This window comes from Pan paniscus, chromosome 8 (genome assembly GCF_029289425.2).
Source record: "Pan paniscus chromosome 8, NHGRI_mPanPan1-v2.0_pri, whole genome shotgun sequence".
Classification (NCBI taxonomy): Eukaryota; Metazoa; Chordata; class Mammalia; order Primates; family Hominidae; genus Pan; species Pan paniscus.
Window position 1 is genome coordinate 143923206 of NC_073257.2, and position 25308 is coordinate 143948513.

Sequence of the window (25308 nt, forward strand, 5' to 3'; positions counted from 1 at the left end):
AATTTTATAAACTTAATTAAAATGAGTGTTATGGGCAGTTATTTGTATTAACCACTGTAGAAAAGAAGGGTTATTTACAAAAGCTATTCAGAAGGCACACTGCCATTATCCTACCTCAAAGATAAAAACATTCAGATCCGCACACACATCAAACTTGTTTCATTTTTAATAGAATGTCTAATGTTACAATCTAACGAAAAACCCCTCCAGAAAACTTGATTCTTGGTCTCCCATCTGTCTAAAGCACTCCAGTCCCAGAGTTGTTTTTTCTGAAACAGGGTCTTGCTCTTGCTCAGGCCGTGTGCACTATCCTGGCTCACTGCAGCCTTGAACTCCTGGGCTCAAGGGATCCTCCTGCCTCAGTCTACCAAGTAGCTGGGGGCTATAGGTGTGTGCCACCACACGAGGCTAATTTTTGTATTGTGTAGAGACAGGGTCTTGCTATGCTCCCCCAGGCTGGTCTCGAACTTCTGGATTCGTGATCCTCCTACCTGGGCCTCCCAAAGTGTTGAGGTTACAGGTGTGGAGCCATCACACTGGCCCAGTCCCAGAGCTTAGTACCTCCAACTGGTTTTTTTTTTTTTTTTTTTTTGAGGTGGAGTCTCGTTCTCCCTCCCAGGCTGGAGTGCAGTGGCATGATCTCCGCTCACTGCAACCTCTGCCTTCTGGGTTCCAGCGGTTCTCCTGCCTCAGCCTCCCAAGTAGCTGGGATTACAGGCACGTGCCACTGCACCCAGCTAATTTTTGCATTTTTATTAGAGACGGGGTTTCATCATGTTGGCCAGGTCAATCTTGAACTTCTGACCTCAGGTGATCCGCCCACCTCAACCTCCCAAAGTGCTGGGATTACAGGCGTGAGCCACTGTGCCCGGCCATACAGCTGGTTTCACTCAGAGTTCAGCCATTGTCATCTGTGAGGGGGACACGTGGTTGGCTTTGTTGTGTGCTAACTTTGATGGTGACCAGGGGGTTCACTGAGCTCTGTAAGGTGCTGAAACTCCACTGATGTTTGTAATGAAAGACAAACAGCAAACATATTTGCTCTAAAACAAAAACGGAATTCCCTTGACCAGCGTGCTTCGATGATCTCAGACTATTCTGAAGTTAAATTATATAAAGGAATTCTGATGTCATGCCATCCACATTCTCCAAATGTAAGACTGAGAGATGACTGCTTCCAAGGTAGCATCAACAAAGATTTTTACAAATGAAAACGTTAGATTTAACACCCGAATTAAGCGTGGAAAGGTGAAACATCAAGGCGGCAGGCAGCCTTTCTAAAAAGCTTGCTGTAGGAAAGATAATGTCAAAATAGGGACCAGTCCTGGTTTCATTAAGAAGCTATTATGACGTCTGATTTTAAACCATATGTAAATACAGTAATCTGAAGGATTTGGCAAAGATTTATTTTTTTTTCCATTTCCAGTTTTTTAAAGTAGACACAGATTTGCTTAGAATAAAGCTGATTTTAAAAGCACACAAAAGTTGAACACAAAGGAGAGGATTAAATTCACCAATGCAGAGTGATAAAGAGGAAAAGATACTGAGCAGGTGCCTTCAGCAGAAAACTGATCATCCAGGGTGATCACCTAATAATCGGAGACTTAATTCCTTATAATGCAAAAGCAAGAAGAGTTTAGTGTACGAACTGTACAGCTGAGTTTGTAGCTCTATCTTGGTTTCTGTTGATTATGGACAATTAGCATAGTTATGTATAATCTTTCTTTAGTAGACAACCTGCATCCATTTAAATTAAATAATACTTTCTACAATAGTGTGATATATAAGGCCACAATATTTTGGACAGACCCCTTAAAGTAGCGATTTTATTATCAATGTTATTCATTCTTTCGAAATATAAAGTACTTCAACTGAATTAAGGTTGCAGATAATTTTTAAAATACAACACACATCATGACTAGTATATTAAAATTATTTATATTCAGATATTTATATCTAATATCAAATGAAAATTTACTACCAAATTTTTTACAGTAGACATTAATCAGTCTGACATGCTTATTGATCCCATAGGTATAATTATAGATCAACATGATTTTAGTGTCTATTCTTTTATTTTACTAAATTAGGAACGCAGCATTTACAGAACAAATAAACACAAGTGACGTGGCCACCCCAGGATCTAACAGCTCTTCAGTGAGCTATGTTGCAAGCTCAGAAGTAATCCACTAACGAACCAAGTCAGACTCCAGTTCTTCATCAAAAGGTGCTGGTGGAGGTTGTCAGACGCCTTCCAATATAGATCCTTAACAGAAAAATTATCAGTAGTTAATGTATCTTGTGATTCACAGGAGACTGTGTTACAGCTGAAACAGGGTAGCTCACTGTGGTTAGAGCTTATGCAAGGGGACTGGTGATTTTATACCCATTATAAAAATTTTGTACTGAATCTATCTGTAATCTTTTATCTAGTGTTTTATCAATATGTATTTTGTATTAATTAACTTAGAAAACATCAGATCGTATTGTTACATAGAAGGATCACCAAACCGAATGCTGTTTCCACACAGAAAGCTTCTGCTTTGTTCCAACTCAGTGCTGGGGGAAGTCACCTACCAGGGCAAGATGGTGTTGCTAGTTCATCACCACCAGCCTCACCAAAGCCAACTGCTTAAAAATGAAGCCCCTGCCCTCATGTGGTTTAAGTTTGGTAGTGGGAGAGATGTCCCAAGCTAAAGATGCAGGAGTGTCAGAAAAGGCTTTTCGGCAATAGAGAGGCTCGCTCCAGCTGACCAGCGGGCATCACTCCCGGAGGGAGGAGGATGGGTCTCCAGGAAAGGGCAGAATCGGAAGCCTGGCTGGCCTGGCCTGTGGGCAGTGCTGTGGTGGGCACTGTGAGCGCAGACCGTGCTGCAGCAGCTTTCGGGGCAGATTTTATCGTGTGGTTCTGAAAAGCAGCTGAGGGGGTGTGGGTCGCCAGTGGCAGCATCGGGCTCTGAAAACCCGGGCAGGACGAAGGACAGTAGCTGGGAAGTCGTGGCTGCAGAAATCCATCCTGAAACGAAGGGCTTAAACCTTGTATTTAAAATGAGGATCCCGAGGCCTTGCCCCCCGAGTCTGCTTGACAGTTCTGGAAAAGGCTCCAGAAAGCAAACTGCCTGGTGACGCTGATGCAGTCTGTGGGTCTCACTCCAAAAAGCACCAGCGGAAATGAAGGTGATGGGACGGGGTGGACGTGAGAATGTGCCCAAGAGCGAGGAGAAAACCACGCACACGGGAGGGCGAGGTGGAGACGCGGGCAGCGCTCAGGTCCCGGCCCAGGAAACTCAGTGGCTTTTATCCCGTTTCCTTCAACCCCAGATGTGAGCCCTCTGGCCAACCTACCTAACCCACCTGCCCCCGGCGGCATTCCGGTCTTTCCAGTCTGTCCAACACACGGCAGCCACAGAACACTGTCTGCACGCCAGGACTAGAGCCCTCCTGCCCGCTGAGAGGCTGGGACCAGCCCGAGGAGGAGCCGTTTTGGCTTCCCGCTCTGGCTTTTCACCACTGCTGCGGCTAAAGCGCTTCAGAACCCACAGCGGCGCCTGCCTGGTCTCTGTTTTCTGCAGGGTGAGTGAGTATAAGCAGCCAGGAAAGGCCAGGCGCGGTGGCTCACGCCTGTAATCCCAGCACTTTGGAGGCCGAGGTGAGCCATCCCTTGAGTTTGAGGTCAGCCTGGGCAATGTGGCAAAACCCCGTCTCTATTAAAAATACAAAAATTAGCCAGGCCTGGTGGTGGGCACCTGTAATCCCAGCTACCCAGGAGGCTGAGGCAGGAGAGTCGCTTGAACCCGGGAGGCAGAGGCTGCAGTGAGCCGAGATCACGCCCCTGCACTCAGCCTGGGCAACAAGACCGAAACTCAAGCCAGTAAAGTCGGAGACTGCATTGGGTCCTTCATTGCTGAGAGTTACTAGAACAACAGTCCTGTCTGGAGGAAGTACAGCAGGTAACTGAGACCCTCCATCTACAGCAGACAGCCGGGTGCATTCCCGCCACAGTACTACGCAGAAATGAGACTGCTTTCACCTGCACACAGGACAAAGAGGTCAGACCTAAGAAGCCCTGCTTTGACTCCGTTTATATTCAGTGAGCAACAGGCAGACTCGTCAGGCCAGACAGCAGCACCACAGGGCGTCTGTGCTGGGGCCTTTGGGGGCTGCAGGCTGGTGGTTTCTGGACCCGAACGGTGACTACGTGGGTGTTTGTGAAAATGCACCAAGCTGTAACTGATGATCTGGACTTCAGGAAACAGGTTCTGAATAAATCACCGTGACCCAGAATCGCCCCACGACATGCCATGACAGGAGTCACACAGTCACATCACCTACCCCAATCCGATGGCCAGCAAATGAGAGAGCAGCAGAGATGGAAGGAAAACTTTCAGAAATTCTGCAGAGAATATGCCCCCTTTCTTCATGACGCTCGTGTTCCTCATGCTGAGGGTGGCCGTGCGCTTCGGGTGTTTAAAGAGGAACTCCCTGAGGCGGGAAGAAACGTTGTCAGCTGATGTGTCCTCTGTCAAGGGGTGCCCCCGTGACACTGAGAACACACTCACTTGGGGGGAATATTTTCCGGCCGACTTGACCAATCCCATATCCAATCTGAGTTTTTCTTCAAGATGCTTTCAACTTCTTTCCTTCTCTCAATATCATCTTCCTCAGACTAAGATAAAGTCAATGTTAAAGGCAGATCAGTGTACCACACGTGACACGGGAAGCACCCAGCTCCCACCCGAGCTTCAGATCCGCAGGCTCAATTCAAGAGCCCAGAGGCACATGTCAGTGCCTCGGACTGTGGCCCAAGGGGAGTCCTGGGGCTGGGGGCCTTCCCCGGGCCGCGCCGCACTCCCGGCTCACAGCATGCTCGCCTCCTCCAGGGACAGATCACCTCTGGGGGAGCCCCACTCAGGGCGTAAATACATTTGGTTCACTGTGAGATTCTGGGGGTACTGACAGCGGCAAACACTGTCCTAGGGAAGTCACGTGACATGAGGGCAAAGATGGTGACTGCAGCACTGGTTATAACAAAAGAAAATGAAAACAGCCGAAAATGGCTCAAAACAGGGACATGACGAAGGAAACGGACGCTGTATAGTGAGCAGGTTTACAAGATGCTTCCGGGATAAGCAGGAGGGAAAAGGCAGAAATGTCCACATAACCACAGCTGCGGCCAAATCCTCAGAATTATATAACAGCACGAAACATTAAAGAGGGTTTTAAATCTGAGAGTCTAAGTGCTTTTCTCTATTTTTTTGCATTTTCAAAATTCTGTACCTGAACATCTAATTCCTTTTAAAACTAAGGGGGAAGTTTTGTTTAAAACAGTGAAAACGGCAAGACCCTGTCTCAAAAAAAAAGAAATAAAATTGAAAATACTCAAGAATATAGCTCCCCAAACCCACCAAACATCTGGGTACACCCAAGCTGGGTACAGCCCCAAGTGCCCAGGAGCAGGCCGCACGCCCTGGATGCACCCACACACCCACAGCCAGGGCTCCTGGGGCTCCCGAAATCATGCTGCCCCTCGGAGTGGGGCCAGGGGGTGTCCCTGAGAAAGCCTGGGTAACAGGGACTCCTTGTTTCCTTGGTGAAGAAAGCCTTGAGGGAAGCGCTAGCACCGAAGGGTCAGCTACTCATCCTGCCTGGAAGGCCACGCTTCCTCACAGAGCTTCCAAAATACAGAACACGGTCCATCGTTAAAGTTCTCACCAGCAACAAACACCCAAGAAAACACTGATCGCGCATCTCACCTGCAGCAAGGTAAGGCACTGCCAGGTATAACTGAGCAAGACAGTACTGATCACTGCCTCGAAGCCTATCTGTGCCGGAGGAGGGAGGGAGAATGATAGTAAACCAAGGCAATAACCCCAGGTACACTTTTTCCTCTAAGACTCACTCCGCTTTCACAACAATGCTGAAGGCCGCTATGTAAAGCCCATTCAATAGCTGTTAACAGAAAAGTCATCTTAGGCTGGACACGGTATCTCACACCTATAGTCCCAGTATTTTGGGAGGATCACTTGAGCCCTGGAGTTCAAGACCACCCTGGGCAACACAGGGAGACCGCGTCTCTACAAAAAAAACTTTTTTAAAAAAGAAGAAAAAGTGATCTTACACTAAATTATCAGGCTGATCAGCTGCTAATGCTACACTGCTCAGGCACCAGTTAGCTCAGGACTAATGCTAGGAAAGGCACAGGGTGTAATTTCCGGCAGGCAGTGACAGTGTCTAATGAGGAAGACACCTCAGAGTCACAGCCACAGTGGCCACATGGCCTCAGATGGCCCCGTGGGTAACGCCTGAGTCCCACACAGCATGCAAATATTAAAACCCACTCACTGTCCAACCAGCAACCACGAGGAAAGACCAGCCAGTAGCTGGCTCACTGCCACCCCTTCCAATGGTCCCTCCCTCCTCTCTAGGCTGCAGCCACCAGGGAGCCCTTCCTCCTTTCCGGTGTATCCCTGATGGCAGGCAGGGACAGGAGGCCCCCGCTGCCTGTCCCACTCGGCACCTCCCCCGCTCAGCTGAGTGTCCAGCCCATGTGCTTGTGGATGTTCCCACCCACAGTTTCTTGGTTTTTTTGTTTCGCTTTTTTGTTTTTTTAAAAGCAGGAAACACCCTTAAAGCCCGACTTTTCTCTGAGGTGCTCAATTACATTTAAAACCGTTTCCTGTACAAACAGATCACAAATACTTTTACAACTGCACATTCTCCTTCCAGCTTACCTGTGAGCTGTTTTTCTCTCCAATGCTATGGGTATCTGTTTCAGAAGCTCTGTTGGTATCTTGTGGTGTCTGTGAGCGAGGTGGGCTTGGCGATGTGAATAGAATGGGAAAAACAGAACATCATGTGAACATTCTATCATTAGAAGCTCAAACCCCAAAGGCAGTGAACCGCCTCCGTGATGAGGGGCTCTAGCCAGTCAGCGTACGCGTCTTCCCTTCCACCCAGCACCTGCCAGAGCCAAACTCTTCCTCAGCCCTTTTGGCTGAGCACGACAGGAGTTAGCTAGCCGGTCTTCCAGAGAAGACGCAGGGGCAACCGGCAAGCAGCTGGCTTTGTCACCTGCCGCCTTCACGGTCTGTTGCACAGCTCTCAAGGGCACGCGACCTTTGACCACTGTCAGCCACTCTACCTTGGAGTCACTCAGAAGTACTGCTAACCAGGAACCGCTCCTCCTGCGACCACAGCCCCGCTGAGGCGCGTGAGTGCGTTTCTCAGAGTGGGGTCTGTGGCTGTTCCGCTGCCTACTGATGACTTGAACGTGGCTCCCCACAGACTAAGTCCCAGGTCACTGCATCCCCAAAGAGGGCGAGGCTCCTATATAAGGACGGACTGCAGCAGGAGCCAGTCCAGAAGGCGGCCCGAGGCGAACAGCAGCCCACTGTCCTAGAGGTGACACGGGCACTTCCAGCTGTGACTGTCACCCACTGAAGACATCAGCACTGTAACACATACACTTGTTGACGTGCGCCTACCTGTCACAGTGAGAACTCTTGGAGCTACTCCGTCCAGACTCATGCTGTGCATCCAGCAGTATTTTTTCCATGTCACCATTATAAATAGACACCGAGGCTGGAACGCTGCCCCCGTTCCCATTATTGCTGAAGTGCAGTTCTACCCAGGAGCCTGATGGGGACAAAAAAAGGGGCGCAGATGGAATTCTCTACCCACTCTGGAATCTGCTCTTAATATCTAACCAGCCTGCCCTTCCATTTCCAAGAGGTAGCAATGGTGCCACACCAGGAACCATCCCTCAACCCCGACTTGAAGACATCCCTCTGCCCACTCTCATGGCAGTGACCGTCCACGCACACACTCCCTGGGTACAGGAAGGAAGCCCCCTGGGGCTGAGACCATGTATCTGTCCAGCTCTTGCAGTCCCTTTATACCAAGCCAATGTCCAATAACTCTGCTGATCACCAGAATCCAATTAGAATACTTCCTTGCAGTGAGCTTTTATAAGAAAAAGGCTATTATTTGGAAAAAGAGGTCTTTAAAAACAACAACAACAACACTAATGTCAACGTAAGCTTAAGGGATTTGAAGTTTTCTTTAAAAGGTTTAAGCTCTATTTTTTGTTTCTTTTCGAAACGGAGTCTCGCTTTGTCACCCAGGCTGGGGTGCAGTGGCACAATGAAGGCTCACTATAATCTCAAACTCCTGGGTTCAGGCCATCCTCTAGCTGACACCTCCGGAATAACTGGAACTACAGGCATGCACCACTACTCCTGGCTATTTTTTTTAGGAGATGGGGTCTCGCTATATTGCCCAGGCTAGTCTCGAACTTCTGGGCCCAAGCAGTCCTCTCACCTCAGCTTCCCAGTGTGCTGGGATTACAGGCGTGAGCCACCATGCCCAGCCTCTATGACTTGCATCGTGTGGCTTACTTTGCATTTATATAATTTCTAACGAGGTTGAAGATGGTTTTACAAGTTTGCTAGCCATCTGGATAGCATCTTTTTTGAACTGGTTCTTCGAATCTCTTATTCTTTTCTATTATCTGTCTTTCTCTTATTTGTGGGCATCCAGCAGTATTTTTTCCATGTCACCATTATAAATAGAAACTGAGGCTGGAACGCTGCTCCCGTTCCCTTACTTCTAAAAGTGCAATTCTGGGATAATTCTGTATTCTAGATATATGTTTTTCTGCATTTAAATACGTTGCAAGTAACTTTCCCTCGGTAGCTTGTTCTTTTCACTTCTGATGTTTTCTGATGTACAGAAGTTCTTGATTTTAATTCAGTCAAATGCAGCAATCCCTTCCTGAGCTGAGATATTCTATTCTATTATTTTCACACAGCTCTACTGTTATGACAGTCACATTTAGATCCAAAATCTACATGGATTAATTTTCCCATTGATGTGAGACGGATGCCCCATTTACTGCAGACAGCTCCCGCCTCACTCTGCGCTGGCTGCTTCCTGTGTCAGAAATCAAGCGTGCGTATAGGCACACGTCTATTTCTGGGCCCCAGATAATCTCTCTACTTTGTGTCACAGGTTTATTTATTTAAAGCTTCCTCTGGTAGCGTATGGAGGATGGAGTGCAGGGGGAGGAAAGTGCAGGCCACAAAACACAGAGAAACTTATGGACGAGAACAACGGAATTATCTCATTTTTGCAGTCACTATAATTTTAGTAAGCAGAATAATCACCCTGAGCTGCTGACTGTCCTTAAACCAACACAGCACTAATAACACCATGCAATTAGGGGGAAAGGAGCAGCCTCTTCATCCGTCATGTTCGCTGGAAGCAAAGGCAGGTGCACAGCTTTCCACACACACGAGGCATCTCTCCTGAAAGAGGGCTGGCCTAGGCTCCATATGCCACTTGTTGCAGAGTCTATTTCATATTAACCAGAAAAAAGCAAACCGAAGGCCCAGGAAGGAAAAGTGGATTTGCAACTTACGCCATCAACAGTCTCCCAGTAAGCTGCTAATGAAATGATCACACAAATTTTCAAATGAATGCATGATTGTTCTCTTTGGCCTCTCACGTTGCCTCATGTCCTGGCCCACACGAAGCACATCCCTAATACAAAGGCAAGCCAGGGTCTGTCTCGGAGCCTGGAGCTCAATGGAGGAGAAAGGCCCAGGCCAGTCTGCCCCACACTCTGGCAGAGGCTACATGGTGCCTTCTGGGATGTACAGACCACACCATTCCTGAAGCCGCTCATCTGACCAGACAGTATTGCCAAGTACTCTGATGTTCACTAGCCCTCCTTCCCTCTCTGCGGTTCAAGATGCCATGCGGCCGGCTAGCCATGGCCTGCCCCTGAGAGAACGGCACCACAGCCTCTGTTTTGGCCAGCTGTCTTTCTCCGCTGAATCTACAGTATTCAGATTCTGGGCCTGCTTCAATTTACTTGACTAAAGTGTTGTTCAGATATCTAACGATATGGAACTTGAAGGTGTGGTGTCTCTTCTCTGATGCCACTCTTAACATCAAATGTGGGACACCAAGTCACCACCACCGGGGTGTCCAACGATTCAATTCCATTCTATCTACCTAGACTTAGTGTCGAGCCCACAAGACTGTTCCCACAGATGCAAGCAGAGAATGGGGTGTCCAGGTTACCCGTATTTCTGCCAGTGCCTCTACCTACTCAGGGGATCCCACACACCTGCCTCAGGTTCAGTAATATACTACAATTCACAGAACTCAGAAAAACTCTTTACTTACATTTATCAGTTTACCAGAAACAATTCCAGAGCAGACAAATGGAAATGACATACAGCCCAGATCCCCACCTACCCCACACGTCCCAACCCTAACCCCAACCACACACACTGCAACCAGACCCCCACCTACCCCACACGTCCCAACCCTAACCCCAACCATGCTACCCGCACCTCATGGCTCCCCCATCTCCATCTCCAGTCCCCTCCCCTCCTAGGAGGGGCTGCCCTGGGAATTTCTACCTCAAGTAACTATCCTGGGGCCACCCTTGAGCCACTGTATTAGCAGTGTATTCTGAAGGGGCTCCTTACAACTTACACCAAAAATGGTTAACCAAGGAGCACTTTTGGAGTACACTGCTAATAGGGTGACTTTATGAATAATGCACACACTGGTCAGGTTGTTCTGCCTATGGAGTCACCATCTTTTTACTGTTTTACTTTCTTTAATAAACATGCTTAAGACACTTATTGGCACAGCGGTTCATGCCTGTAATCCCAGCACTTTGGGAGGCCGAGGCGGGCAGATCATCTGAGGTCAGGAGTCAGAGACCAGCCTGACCAACATGGTGAAACCCCGTCTCTACTAAAAATACAAAATTAGCTGGGCATGGTGGGCGCCTGTAATCCCAGCTACTCGGGAAGCTGAGGCAGAAGAATCCCTTGAACCTGAGAGGGGGAGGTTGCAGTGAGCCGAGATCATGCCACTGCACTCCAGCCTGGGCAACAAGAGCGAAACTCTGTGTCTCAAAAAAAAAAAAGACACTGCTCAGGAAACCCCAGGGGTTTAGGTGCTCTGCACCAGGAAGTAGGTAGGGTCAAGACCAAACACATACTGTAATCTGTCACACAAGGGGCAGGCTGAAGATGACAGGGAGAGGAAGATGAAGTAGACACAAGTGTATCTCTGTCATCCTCTGCGCTACTGTAACAGAATCCCACAGACTTAGTGATTTACGAACAGAAACTGATCTCCGTTCTGGAGGCTGGGAAGTCCAAGATCCAGGCACCAACATCTGGTGTCGGGTGAGGGCCTTCCTGCCTCAACCCTTCAATGAGGCTTCAGAGGGACCCACCTCCCTCCATCCAGCCCCTTAGAGCACTAATCCCATTCACTAGAGAGGAGCCCCCATGGCCAAGCCACCTCTTAAAGGCCCACCTTTTACTACCATCCCACTGGCAACATGGAGGCACACATTCGAACCAAAGCAGTGCTTTTTAAACATCACCCCAGAAAGGACCTAAAAATCCAGGAAACAAGGAAAAAAAACTCATTCCAGATTGTCCATGGCTAATGACTTTGGGCCCAAAAGCTGTATTCCCAGGAATGATTTACTAAGGGACAGGAGTTTTATTATTAACCCACAGCAACCAGGTAGGAAAGGAAGGCACTTCCTGGAGAATGGAGCGTGCTGTGTATCTACTCACGTGTTACAGTTCTCCACTCGGATCGTTCACCTTTTCAAAGAAAGATGGGCTTACAGTAAGGTTGCTTAATAACCTTAGAAAACTTGCTCATAATCACAAGCAGTTTACACTTCAAATCACTGTAGTATAATTAGGCCCCAGACGGAAAGGTGCTGCTGTTGCTGCTGCAAGAAAAGCCCTCCTTCCTAATCTCATTTCGCGTCCCTCTCATGTTCCTCCCCATCCTCACTCACTCATAATTTACATTGCTAACAAGACACACAGCCAGTAAATCTTACCTCCCTCCTATATCAAGGCAGATGAGATTTTGAAAAGCCTAGACTAAATATTTATATCACAGTACAAAAAGAAAACTGATAGGTCTGCCTCAGAGACAAAATACAGTCCAACAAGAGTTCTTAATCCATTTCTTATTCTCACTTTGTGTAAAAAAAAAAAAAAATCATCTGACATCCAGCTTTTCTAGGTGCCCAAAGCAGTTCTCCCTCCAGTGACAGACTCCAGGGAATCCCTTCGATTCACTGCCCTCTGTGTGTCCCAGGGCAACTCCCTGGGTCCCATTCCTCAACATGGATTCACGGGCCACAGCCACGAGCCCCACGTGGAGTAAACATAGGGCCAAGTTCTCAAGGCCACCCTATGCCCTAACCTGGGGTGACAACCTTAACTCTGGCTATGAAGGGAGAATCACCTGTGGTGTTTTTTTCATTGTTCTCCAAAAGCCTAGCCTCAGCCACTCTGAAAGTGACTATTTGGGATGCTGGGGTGGAATCCAGGCAAATAGATTGAAAAAGCTCTGGGATAAATGTCAGAACAGAGGGAGGCAGCATCCCAGAAAAAAAGCCTGAAGCAGAGGAGCTGTGAACCCCCGAGGGAACTAGCACCCCAAAACCATACAAAGGGCTTCTTCCCCAGGGGAGGTGGGCTCTAAGAAATTGCTGTTTTACCTTTAAAAGCTTCTCAGGTTAGTGGGGAGAGAACAAAAGAGACCCGCCTGACAAAAGATTTCAAGTATCAAGTCAGCTGGGTAGGTAAATCAGGTCCCTGGCTTCCAACGGGGCTCGTTTCCCTCCACCTTCCTGTTGCCTCCAGGACCTCTGGCCTCCTCTCCTCCAGGACCCTCCAGGGCCTATTGCACGCAGCCTCAGGCATCTGGGCTCCAGGTATCCCACGGCTGCTTCATGCAGAGACCTTGGCTTCTCCTTAAGTGTTGTTGCCAGCCTTATCTTTCACTCCACCTCTAGAACCTCATTGTGACCATCTACGAAATGCAGGTCTCGGAGGAGAATCTCGATGTCTGCAACCCCTTCAGGTCTCAAAGCACACAATGCTACAACTCCACTCCAAAATAAGTAGAAAACATCTTTTCCCCTCATACAACTTTGCCCATGGTGAGTTGCCTCTGACGAGAGAGAACCATCTGCCAGTTGCAGACACAGCAGTGGGTGAAGAGGTGAGGGCTTGGATTATTAGACACGGCCCTCCAGAGGAAATGGGCATGCACTTTACTGAACTGATGCCCTCCTGGTGAAGACAGTGGGTCCTTCAAGGAAGTGATGCCCCCGCCACCGTGACACGGTCTCGTCACAGAATCCTACCTCTCCTGCATGTTAGCAGTGACATGTCTAGGAGAAAAGGGCCACGTTCATGGCTGCAGTGAGCTATAACGATTGTGCCACTGCACTCCAGCCTGGGGGAGTAAGACTGGGCTCGTAAAAAAAAGGAAAAGGACAAATATGAGCATCCTGCGAGTCAACAACTTTAGCTAGAATGATCAAGAGATAGAAAGGAACAGAATCAGCCCATTTTGCCATTAACTCTTTAGGAAAAGCAGTTGGCCCCAGAGGGTACACTCAGAGGAGAGAGTGCTTGCTGCTTCCATCCGTGGGTCTGGCTGCAAGGCTCCCAGAGTTCTCTGTTCCGAGGTAAACAAGAGGCAGTGAAATCGGACAGGCAGAGGTGAGCGCTGCCTGAGCCACCGCTCCGTCCCGGATTTGCAGGCAGCTGGAGCCCGCGGGACCGGCCAACCCCGCCCACGCCGAGCCCACAGTGGCCCCGTCCTGCCGCGCGGACACTCAGGGCGGCCCAAGGAATCGCCTACATGGGATCCACCCCGCGGGTAACTATCTTTTTATAGAATAAACAAAACAGAAAAACAAAAATCTCGTAACTCCGGCGCTGGCCGTCTTGCACTGCCAATGACTCAGCAGCCTGTGTAAGTTACATATTGGAGAGAGGACCGAGCCCCCCGGAGCCCCCTCCACCTCCCAGCGCCCAGATCCCAGCCGGACAGTGAAACGCACAATGTCAGGAGTAACGCGGCTTCACAACCGGAAAATGGGTGATTTTATGGCAAAGAGTTTATAAAAACATCCCTTGGACTTTATTTTATGACAAAAGATAGGAAAACACCTCTTAATCTATTTCAAAATAGTAATTAGCCAATGTTTAAATTTCAAGAGGAAAAATCCGAATTACAGGATTTTAAAGAATATGGTTTTAGGCCAGGCGCGCCTGGTGGCTCAGGCCTATAATCCCAGCACTTTGGGAGGCCGAGGCGGGAGGATCGCTTGAGCCCAGTTCAGACCAACCTGGGCAACACAGTGAGACCCCGTCTCTTAAAAAAAAAAAAAAAAAAAGGTAAAAAAAAAAAGGTAGTGTTCATATGTATATATATATATTATTCAATATATTACGGTAACTAAGTCCTGCCTAGTAAAATCTTTTTTTTTGTAATAAAATTAGCAACTCACTAAATTTATGTGAATATATGGTTTTATTTAAAAACTCTCAATGAAGATTAAAAGTTCACTGTCAGAGGTTTCAGCAGTCCTTTCCCAAGCTTATTTACATGCTAATTTTGCTTAGTAAACTCTGGCTTCAAAGAACACAAAGGTCAGCTGCCACCAGGTCCCTCCTCCGAGGCTTTGGCCCTAGGGACCCTGGGAAGGCGGCTTCAGTGCCCGCTTCCCTGAGCAAAGGCTCGTCTGGACTCTGACGCGGACCCACCGGGTGGGGTGGGTCTCCACGCCACCCGGCTGTGCGTGGGGCAAGTCCTGCACCCCGGGCCTGCGTTTCCCGCTGCGTGAACGGATGGTCTTGCGAATCTAGCCAAGGGCACACAGCGAGCCTCTACTCGGGCATTAGGCAGGCTGTAACGACTGAGTGCTGCACCGGCAGCGTCCTTTTGCTTGTGTTTTCTTAACCCGTAAGTCATTTAAAGCTTTGTTTTGAACGACCCTCTAGTGAAATTGGAACATGCCCATTTAATGCCATATTTTAAAAACGCTGTAACCCCCTCCCATCTCCGCGTTCACCCTTGAGGAAATCCTAACAGTCACCATGGATATAAACATTAATAACAAAATTAAAGCACATAACAGGCCACTTGCCACGCCTTGGTGTTTGGTCATTAAAACCAATACTGGTCTGAACTACAGACCGCGGAGGGCAACGTGGACTTTGCGGCTGTTCGGTCCAACTGCGAGACGCAGATTCACCTCCAGGTGGAATTCTAGCTCGCGCCGGAGCTGGAGAATCGGGGCTTTCCCGTGCGGTCCGACCCGGGTCCAAGCCAACCCCCGCCCGAGTGGCGAGGCCGCGAACCCCGGGCAGTACGCGGGGTCCCCACGCCCCGGGCTCCGCATGCCCGCAGGAGGGGTGGGTACGGAAGGGGAGGATGGCACAGCCTCGCCCGGCCCGCGATGCCCCCTAGGCCTCCCCGGCAACCTCCCCTTGGCGCCCTCTTGGCCTCCCTCTGGCCTTCCCCAGGCTTCCCCCCCGCGCCCGCTCGGCTCCCGCGCCGCCTCCTCCGCCTCACCCTGCAGACTCTCCTCCTGCATCCCGGGCGCTCCGTTCTGCGACATGGCGCCGGAGGGCAACTGCGGCGATCGGAGTCCGCGCCGGGCTGCGGGATGTGCTTCAGCTGCGGGCGGTGGGAAGGCGGAGGTAGGAGCGCCGCGGCCCAGCTGCGCTCCCGGACTGAGCGGAGCCCCGCAGCCCGGCCGGAGGAACTCACAGGGCAGGGCGGGGCCGGGCGGATCTGCGGCCGCGTCGCCCATTGGCCGCGACTTGGGGCCTGCGCGTGCGCAGGGGCGTGGGGTGCGTGTGGCACGTGCGGCGCGTGCGCGGGGCGGGTCCTGCGGTGGGCGAGGGGCAGAGGCCTGCGGTGCGCGGGACGCGGGCGGGGAGAGGGGCGGGGCGAGGGGCGCGCAGGCGCGAGGGCGGCAGCGACCGCCTGAGGTGAGCCGGCCCGGGCTGGACGCCGCCCGCGTGACGAGTGGGCTGCGCGGTCGCCGCCGCGGCAGGCGGTGGGCCGGGTTCTCTTTTAAAGGGGCGGTGGGACCGGCGGACGCTCTGGGCACTCGCTACCACGGAGACGCCGCTACGCTTCGGGGCGGGGCCCGTCTTTCCATCCTGCTAGTGGGGAAACTGAGGCGCGGGGCTGGCGGCGTCCGTGCGGGGGGCGTGAGGACGTGCAGGGAAGCGGCCGCTGCGGCTCCGAGACGGCCCGTGGGGTCGGGACCTGCGCCCGGGGCGGGAGCTGCGAGCGGTGGGCCGGAGCTGAGCGTCTCGGGACGGGACCGCGTCCCCGGGTCTCTGCCCGCCCCGCCGGGGCGCCCCTGCGTGAACAGCGGGGCCCGTTGTGTCCGGGGCGTCCGCCCGCAGGAAGAAGCGGAGGCTCGAGCAGAGTCGAAAGAGTCTGCCCGAGGGAGGCGCGGACCCCAGGGGCCCGGGAGAGGCGCGCCGTCCGCCTCTGCGGCAAGGGGCCTCCGCGGTGCAAACGCGGTGTGGGGCGGGCGTCCCCGGGGTGGGCCGGGGCCTCCGCGGGTCACGGGGCGGAGTGGCGCTTGGTCGGGCCGGGTGGGTGCCCGGCTTCCGTGGGAGCCAGCCTGGCGTGGGGGCCTCGCAGCCTCGGGACTGGGAGGCACTTTTCAGAGGAAAGTCGCTTTCTCATTTGCCGCTTTTGATCAAAAGTCTTTCTTCTTGAAAGCGTTGTTGATCCAAATCCAAGTGTCAAGGTGCGCCCCAGAAACGCTGCTTCCCAGACAGTCGTGTCTGGTCTTGCGGGAAAGGAGGAGGCGTCCCGCCAAGGAACCAGGCGCTCAGAAGCTGAACCGGGGTCACGGAGCCGCGAAGCCAGACCTCAGTCGCTGCGTGCATTTCATCACTGCTCTTGCCTGTTGAATCGTCTCTAGTCTTTGGAGTGCCACGATTTTAGTTTTCTCAGGAGTAACAAACATCCAGAGGCCAGTGTGGGGCGCATGCCTTTCATCTCAGCACTTTGGGAGGCCGAGGCAGGAGGATCGCTGGAGCCCAGGAGTTGGAGACCAGTCTGGGCAATATGGCGAAACGCTTTCTCTCCCCTAAAAAAATACAAAAAACTTAGCTGGGTATGGTGGCACCTGCTGTGGGAGGATTCCTTGAGCCCAGGAGGTAGGGGCTACAGTGAGCCATGATCAGGCCACTACCCTCCAGCCTGGGCAACAGTGTGAGACCCTGTCTCAAAAAAAAAAAAAAAAAAAAAAACAGCCAGAGATACATAGCATAGCATTAATAATTTCGATAGTAGAACTGTAGTGCTGGCCAGGCAGTGGCTCTTGTGTGTAATCCCAGCATTTGGGGAGCCCAAGGCAGGAGGGTCACTTGAGCCTGATAGTTCAAGACCAACCTGGCAACACACAAAGACTCCATCTCTATTAAAACAAAAATGTTACCAAGTACGGTGCACATAAGGATTACAATGAAAAAGAGAATGTGTATGCCAGAATGAAAAACGGAAACTATTCTAGGGAGTCAACTAAAAGTATTACGAAGAAAATCAAATGGAGAATTGTTCAGAATAGTGTAGCCTAGTGGCTTGTAATTTTCCCCATATGAGTTTCTACTTCGTGGAAAGGGTTTATGCACATCAAGAGGTATTTGCCACCATACATAGACTTGCTTGCTCAGCTAATAATCGAAAGCAATGCAGTCGTCCAGTGCAGCCTTAGCCAGTGAGTCAGTAGCTTTTTGTTGGGCTGTGATGGAGGCAGCAGTTTCATCAGCAATATTTCCTGATAGGCCAGATATGCTCGCAGTCATCCCAAGTAAAAGCAAACAAATACTGACTCTAGGTCCACTGGAATACTAAAGAAAGCACTACATAAATGAGTCACAGTGTCTCACTTCCAGCTGCCGAAAGAGGATGGGGCTTTGGTACTACCAGATGTCTGGGGATCACAGTGTTGATGACGATTCTCAAATCTTGTACAGAATACCAGCTCTTCCCAATTGGCTTCCTTACAAGAAGGATTGGAGTATTTACATGCTGGCGCAAGGAACAATTAGACCCCTTTTAATATAGTCTTTTGTTACGGATCTTATTCTTTCATTTGCTTCAGGCCTTAGAGGATATTGTCTGATATTGGGTAAAGGATTAATCGGGTTTACTTCCACTTTAATGAAAGTGGCTGAATATATTTTACTAATGTCGGTGGAAGACTCTGACCATAAGTAGTCTGACAAAGCTTGCCCTAAGCCATCCGTGTCATTAGTGCCAGTTGAGAAGAAAGTTGTTTGATCTGTATTTTTATAATTTCAGTAATTTCTCATTCTGTAGTTTTTCCATTTGCTCCTTCCATTCTAAACCTAAATCCATTTCTTCCTTTTGGGAGAAGGAAAGCATGCATTGTGACGTTCCAACACAAAATGTCTGCCTAAGAGATGTCTGGGAGGTGGGGGAATGAAGAAAAGAATGAGGGCCCTGGGATTCTACGGGCTTGGACTTGTATCCAGTGATAGGCTGATGAGATAACCCTACCGTTTGTACAGTTCCATTACTCCAAGGAAGGAGACAACTTAAAGTGGACGAAAAGAGTGGTACCAGTGTCTTTGAGGGCATGTGTCTGTTCTTCATTTATGGCAATGTCCATTTCTCCTAAGGCATTAGTAGAAATAGGAACACCTCCCTTCGATCCTCAGAGCAATCCTGTTCATCATGTGGGATCCTGTTTTTTCACTGGTCCTGCTGTTAAATTTTCTACAATCTTTTTTGAAATGGCCAGGCTTTTTACAGTAGAAGCAAACAGCCCTTTTATCATTAGAAGGAGGCCCTGTCTTTTCTTAAAAGGCCTCATTTGGTTAGTCAGTTCTTGTAGTTGCAAATTCATAATCTTTGAGACCTTAGTTTTTTTCTTCCTTCTGAATTGTCTTAGGAAGTTGATCTGCATAGCTTACTAATTTGTGGGTTTGTATATTCACCCGGTTAAGCTGGTATCTTTTTAACTTAGGTAACCAAACCCTCACTTAAGCCATTGAGGAAAGTAGAATTTATGAGGAGTCATTCTAATGATCTTGGAGGCTAACAGGCATTCCAGAATATTATTTAAAGGTTTTTACAAACCCTTCAAAACATCTAAGCAGAGATTTGTCTGACCTTTGAGTACATTGTTGAGTTCTCCTCCAATCTACATTTTTAGGAAAGAACTGGGGCAAGGCATCAGGAAGAGCCTTGGCTAAAGTCCTTATTCAAAAAAGGGGGGCTTTGGAATTGACCGGGAAAGTGGAGCACCAAAGCCCTACCCATCAGCTCTCACACTTTGGCTTGTTGGGTGAATCTCACTGTCCTCTGGGAATTATGTACTTGTTTTCCCCGCACCCAAGGCCATCTCCCACCTGCAGCCTTTTTTTTTTTTTTTAGAGACGGAGTCTCACTCTGTCACCCAGGCTGGAGTGCGGTGGTGTGATCTCGGCTCACTACAGCCTCAGCCTCCCAAGTAGCTGGGATTACAGGTGCCCACCACCACACCTGGCTAATTTTTGTATTTTTAGTAGAGACAGGGTTTTGCCTTGTTGGCCAGGCTGGTCTCTTAACTCCTGACCTCAAGTGATCCACCCACATCAGCCTCCCAAAGTGCTGGGATTGCAGGCGTGAGCCACCGTGCCCGGCCTTGGAGCCTCTCTTCAATGCTCTCCAGCAAGCACTGAATAATCCACCTGCTTCGTTTTAGGGAATCTTTGTTTCAGTGAAATAAACCTCTCTGTCCTTAAATTTTGGATTCACTCACCCATTGTCATCGCCTCTGCTGTCTCTGATGCAGATATTTAAAGAAAACGGTTATTTTCCGGCAGCAACAGCGGACAATGAAGCTGTCGTGTGGCAGGACAGCAGGGAGCAGGCAGTTGGTGAGAACTCAGCTTCTACAGGCAGGAATGGAGTGGGAGAAGCCCTCAGTGGTCCAGGATTTGGGAGGATTCTGTGCCTAGTCCCTGTAAAAGCTGCCAAGTGTGTTCAGAATTATTGGACTAGGTTTGCAGACAGGGAGTCCCCAGAGTTTTGGGGGTTGAGATTTCTTCTTGGTACAGCTATGGGTAGATAAAGCAGATGTAGGAAACCCAAAAGGAGCTAATTTGGAGAATATCTGTTTGGAAACAGTGGAGAGGTGGGTGCAGCCAGAAGCAGAAGTTACTTTCTGCAGGGTTAACCAACGAAGACTCGTTCACCAGAAAATGTGCCCTGCTGATGATATTTACGGAAGTTACTTTCTGCAGGGTTAACCAATGAAGGCTCGTTCACCAGAAGATGTGCCCTGCTGATGATATTTACAGAAGTTACTTTCTGCAGGGTTAACCAATGAAGGCTCGTACACCAGAAGATGTGCCCTGCTGATATTTACAGAAGTTACTTTCTGCAGGGTTAACCAGTGAAGGCTCGTACACCAGAAGATGTGCCCTGCTGATGATATTTACAGAAGTTACTTTCTGCAGGGTTAACCAGTGAAGGCTCGTACACCAGAAGATGTGCCCTGCTGATGATATTTACAGAAGTTACTTTCTGCAGGGTTAACCAGTGAAGGCTCGTACACCAGAAAATGTGGCCTGCTGATGATATTTAAAGAAACGGGCTGGGCGCAGTGGCTCACGCCTGTAATCCCAGCGCTTTGGGAGGCCGAGGTGGGCCAATCACCTGAGGTCGGGAGTTTGAGACCAGCCTGGCCAACATGGAGAAACCCCATCTGTACTAAAAATACAAAATTAGCTGGGCGTGGTGGTGCATACCTGTAATCCCAGCTACTCGGGAGGCGGAGGCAGGAGAATTGCTTGAACCTGGAAGGCTGAGGTTGCAGTGACCCAAGATGGCACCATTGCACTCCAGCCTGGGCAACAAAAGCAAAATTCCGTCTCAAAAAACAAAAAAAAATGTCTGCTGCAGGATTGCAGGGGGCATCACAAGTGGTACATTAGTTTTTTTTTATGATTTCATAGACAAAAATTATTTTTTGAAATCTGACAATACCAAATGCTAACCAGGATATAGAGAAACAAGAACTTGACAAATGGGATCTAGTTAAACTAAAGAGCTTCTGCACAGCAAAAGAAACTACCGTCAGAGTGAACAGGCAACCTACAGAATGGGAGAAAAATTTTACAATCTACCTGTGCGGTGGCTCATACTTGTAATCCCAGTACATTGGGAAGCCAAAGCAACGACCAGCCTGACAAAGGGCTGATATCCAGAATCTACAAAGAACTTAAACAGATTTACAAGAAAAAATCAACCCCATCAAAAAGTGGGCAAAGGATATGAACAGACACTTCTCTGAAGAAGACATTTATGCAGCCAACAGACACATGAAAAAATGCTCATCATCACTGGCCATCAGAGAAATGCAAATCAAAACCACAATGAGATACCATCTCACACCAGTTAGAATGGCGATCATTAAAAACTCAGGAAACAACAGGTGCTGGAGAGGATGTGGAGAAATAGGAACACTTTTACACTGTTGGTGGGACTGTAAACTAGTTCAACCATTGTGGAAGTCAGTGTGGCGATTCCTCAAGGATCTAAAACTAGAAATACCATTTGACCCAGCCATCCCATTACTGGGTATATACCCAAAGGAGTATAAATCATGCTGCTATAAAGGCACATGCACATGTATGTTTATTGTGGCACTATTCACAATAGCAAAGACTTGGAACCAACCCAAATGTTCATCAATGATAGACTGGATTAAGAAAATGTGGCACATATACACCATGGAATACTATGCAGCCATAAAAAATAGGATGAGTTCATGTCCTTTGTAGGGACATGGATGAAGCTGGAAACCATCATTCTCAGCAAACTATCACAAGGACAGAAAACCAAACTCCGCATGTTCTCACTCATAGGTGGGAATTAAACAATGAGAACACTTGGACACAGGAAGGGGAACATCACACACCGGGGCCTGTCATGGGGTGCGGGGAGCGGGGAGGGATAGCATTAGGAGATATACCTAATGTAAATGACGAGTTAACGGGTGCAGCACACCAACATGGCACATGTATACGTATGTAACAAACCTGCACGTTGTGCACATGTACCCTAGAACTTAAAGTATAATTTAAAAAATAAAGATAAAAGGTAAAAAAAGAACTTTCATATATTGCTTATGGTAACATAAAGTGGTACAGCCATTTTGAAGAACTGATTGCAAGTTTTTCGTGAAGGTAAACACGTGATCCAATAATTCTCTCAAGTATTTCTCAAGATAAATGAAAACATATATCCATAAAATGACGTTTACAGATTTACCTTATTCATAATGGCCAAAAGTCTAAAATAACACAAATGTCAATGAACAAGAGAATGGATAAACAAATTACAGTATATTCATATAATAGAATTCAGCAATAAAAGAAATGAACTACTGATACACGTAACAACATGGATGAATTTCATAAACGTTAGGTAAAAGCCATATACAAAAGAATACATACTATATAACTCCACTTATATTGTAACTGCCCAGTGGTTTCACCTTGCGGAGCTGCCTAGACACAACCAATTTATCAAGACAGGGAAATGGCAATAGAGAAAGAGTAGTTCACACAGAGCCGGCTATGCAGGAGACTGGAGTTTTATTATTATTCAAATCAGTCTCATCAAGCATTTGAGCATTCCGGATCAGAGTTTTTAAGGACAAACATTACTGTTTTTTGTTTTTGAGAGAAGTCTAGCTCTGGAGTGCAATGGCACTCCAGGCTGGAGTGCAATGGCATGATCTCGGCTCACTGCAACCTCCGCCTCCCGGGTTCAAGCGATTCTCCTGCCTCAGCCTCCCAAGTAGCTGGGATTACAGGCACCTGCCATCATGCCCGGCTAATTTTTGTATTTTTAATAGAGACAGGGTTTCACCATGTTGGTCAGGCTGGTCTCAAACTCCTGACCTCAGCTGATCCACCCACCTTGGCCTCCCAAAGTGCTGGGATTACAGGCATGAGCCACTGCGCCCAGCCCAAACATTACTGTTTTAAACTACTATAGACTCTAGTCCTTTCTAAGAAAAGTTAGTTGAAGCAAAATGAAGCATGTAAATGGAGGTACAAACTGTAGCAGAGGGAAGCCCAGTCCCTGAAAGGCACAAAGTAAGAACTGAGCAGAGGGAGATAACTGTGACCGGACATATGACAAATGTTTTTTAAAAAATAGAGATGGACTGGCTTTGTTGCCCAGGCTGGTCGTTAACTCCTGGGCTCAAGAGATCCTCTTGCTTTGGCTTCCCAATGTACTGGGATTACAAGTATGAGCCACCGCACAGGCCCCAATGACACATAAAGGGAAAGAGGAGGGCCCTGGAATTGTCTACCAGACCAGCTGGTCTACTAAGAGAAAAGGAGATAGAAAATGTGAACTTGATGGAGAGTTAGAAATGTTACCAGATCAAGTGGTTTCTTTGCCTTTCACATGAAAAAAGGAAAGGTTTCTCACAGCTTCTCAACTTCAAACCCTTGAACAGAAGTGACTTCCTGGACTGAGTCGTTGAAAGCTTCCAGAAGGGAGAAGCGCCCCTCTTTGCATGTGTCATCCACCCCCCAATGCCCTCCCATCACAGTAGAAAATAACTGCTGCTAATGTGGCTGAAAACCCTAAGGTAATTGTTAATAAATTATTCCTGAGATAGAATGAAATAAAAATATAATCTTGCACTAAAATTCCACAGGATTTCAGTTAGAAATTGGAAGAGAGGCAAGGAACTTGTACGTTACAGGACATTCAGGAAGAAAAGGCTGTAGATACTGATATGTATAGAAATATGTTAAATATGTTGATGGAAAAAATAGAAGTTGAACTATGTTTCTTAAAATATAAAGATAACTGGGCCGGGCGCAATGGCTCACGCCTGTAATCCCAGCACTTTGGGAGGCTGAGGCAGGCATATCATGAGGTCAGGAGATCGAGACCATCCTGGCTAACACGGTGAAACCCCGTCTCTACTAAAAATACAAAAAATTAGCTGGGCTTGGTGGCGGGCGCCTGTAGTCCCAGCTACTTGGGAGGCTGAGGCAGGAGAACAGCAGGAACCCGGGAGGCGGAGGTTGCAGTGAGCCAAGATCATGCCACTGCATTCCAGCCTGGGCAACAGAGCAAGACTCCGTCTCAAAAAAAAAAAAAAAAAATATATATATATATATATATATATAAAGATAATCACTAGAAGACTAGATTTAGGCCCTCAACTTTCAAACTACTTGAGAAAAAAAGAGAAAACTAGCAATAGGAAAGGGGAAATAGCAAGTATATAAATAAAACGGTTAACAAACTTGATTTTACATGTCTATATGAACTTTCATAGCAACACACAGAAACTACACGTTTAAATCAAACACCCTTGGATCTTTTTTTCCAATCTGCTAGGTGTTGGGTCAGTTTTTTAAAACAGAAAACCTCAAATTATCAAAAGTAGAAATTATTCAGGCTGCATTCTGAGTACAATATTGTTCTCAACATCATCTGCAAAAAGAAACCTCCCGCCAGAAATCATTCCAATTGTTAATTATGAAATCCTTCTGGCCGGGTGCGGTGGCTCATGCCTGTAATCCCAACACTTTGGGAGGCTGAGGCAGGTGGATCACCTGAGGTCAGGAGTTCGAGACCAGCCTGGTCAACATAGGGAAACCCCATCTCTACTAAAAATACAAAAATTAGCTGGGCGTGGTGGCAGGCACCTGTAATCCCAGCTACTCGGGAGGCCGAGGCAGGAGAATCACCTGAGCCCGGGAGGCGGAGGTTGCAGTGAGCCGAGATTGCGCCATTGCACTCCAGCCTGGGTGATAAGAGTGAGACTCCATCTCAAAAAAAAAAAAAATCCTTCTAAGTTACTCTTAACATAAATTTAAAGAGGGCCAGGCACGGTGGCTCACACTTGTAGTCCCAGCACTTTGGGAGGCTGAGGTAGGCAGATCACTTGAGCTCAGGAGTTCAAGACCAGCCTGGGCAACATGACAAAACTCTGTCTCTACCAAAATGATTTTAAAACTAACAGGGTGCCAGCTATTTGGGAGGCCATGGTGGGAGGATCGCTTGAGCCCAGGAGGTCAAGTCTGTAGTAAGCCATGATCACACCGCTACGCTCTAGCCTGGGTGACAAAGCAAGACCTTGTCTCAAAAAAAAAAAAATCACATTTTATAGCACCTAATGAATCAGTGAATCTAACTACTAATCACAACTGCCGGTATTGCAAAAAGAGACACTGATAGAAATCCTGTGCCTCCTGATGGAAGAGCCTAACACGGCCTATGAAATAGTTTTGTCTGGCTGGGTGCGGTGGCTCACGCCTGTAATCCCAGCACTTTGGGAGGCTGAGGCGGGCGAATCACAAGGTCAGGAGTTCGAGACCAGCCTGGCCAACATGGTAAAATGCCGTCTCTACTGAAAATACA

General features: G+C 48.4%; 1 protein-coding gene across 1 annotated transcript; it reads right to left on the reverse strand.

The window, feature by feature from the left end:
• Positions 1–1385: 1385 nt before the first annotated feature.
• On the reverse strand, positions 1386–15722 carry BNIP3 (BCL2 interacting protein 3). The gene is made up of 6 exons (XM_014346627.4): positions 15436–15722; positions 7485–7635; positions 6732–6816; positions 4560–4666; positions 4333–4482; positions 1386–2266 (listed from the first exon to the last, which is right to left on the reverse strand). Exons 1-6 carry the CDS (start codon positions 15674–15676, stop codon positions 2221–2223), a joined length of 780 nt encoding a protein of 259 aa, XP_014202113.3. The 5' UTR covers positions 15677–15722; the 3' UTR covers positions 1386–2220.
• Positions 15723–25308: the final 9586 nt, after the last annotated feature.

Bases quoted from the DNA above. Each gene is read 5' to 3' on its own strand.
- BNIP3 (XM_014346627.4), bottom strand. From the start codon at position 15,676: ATGGGCGACGCGGCCGCAGATCCGCCCGGCCCCGCCCTGCCCTGTGAG. The intron at 6,817-7,484 runs GTAGGCGCACGT...CACATCGCCAAG, and splicing joins AAGAGTTCTCACTGTGACAG to CCCACCTCGCTCACAGACAC. The intron at 4,667-6,731 runs GTAAGCTGGAAG...ACTTTATCTTAG, and splicing joins GAGAGAAAAACAGCTCACAG to TCTGAGGAAGATGATATTGA.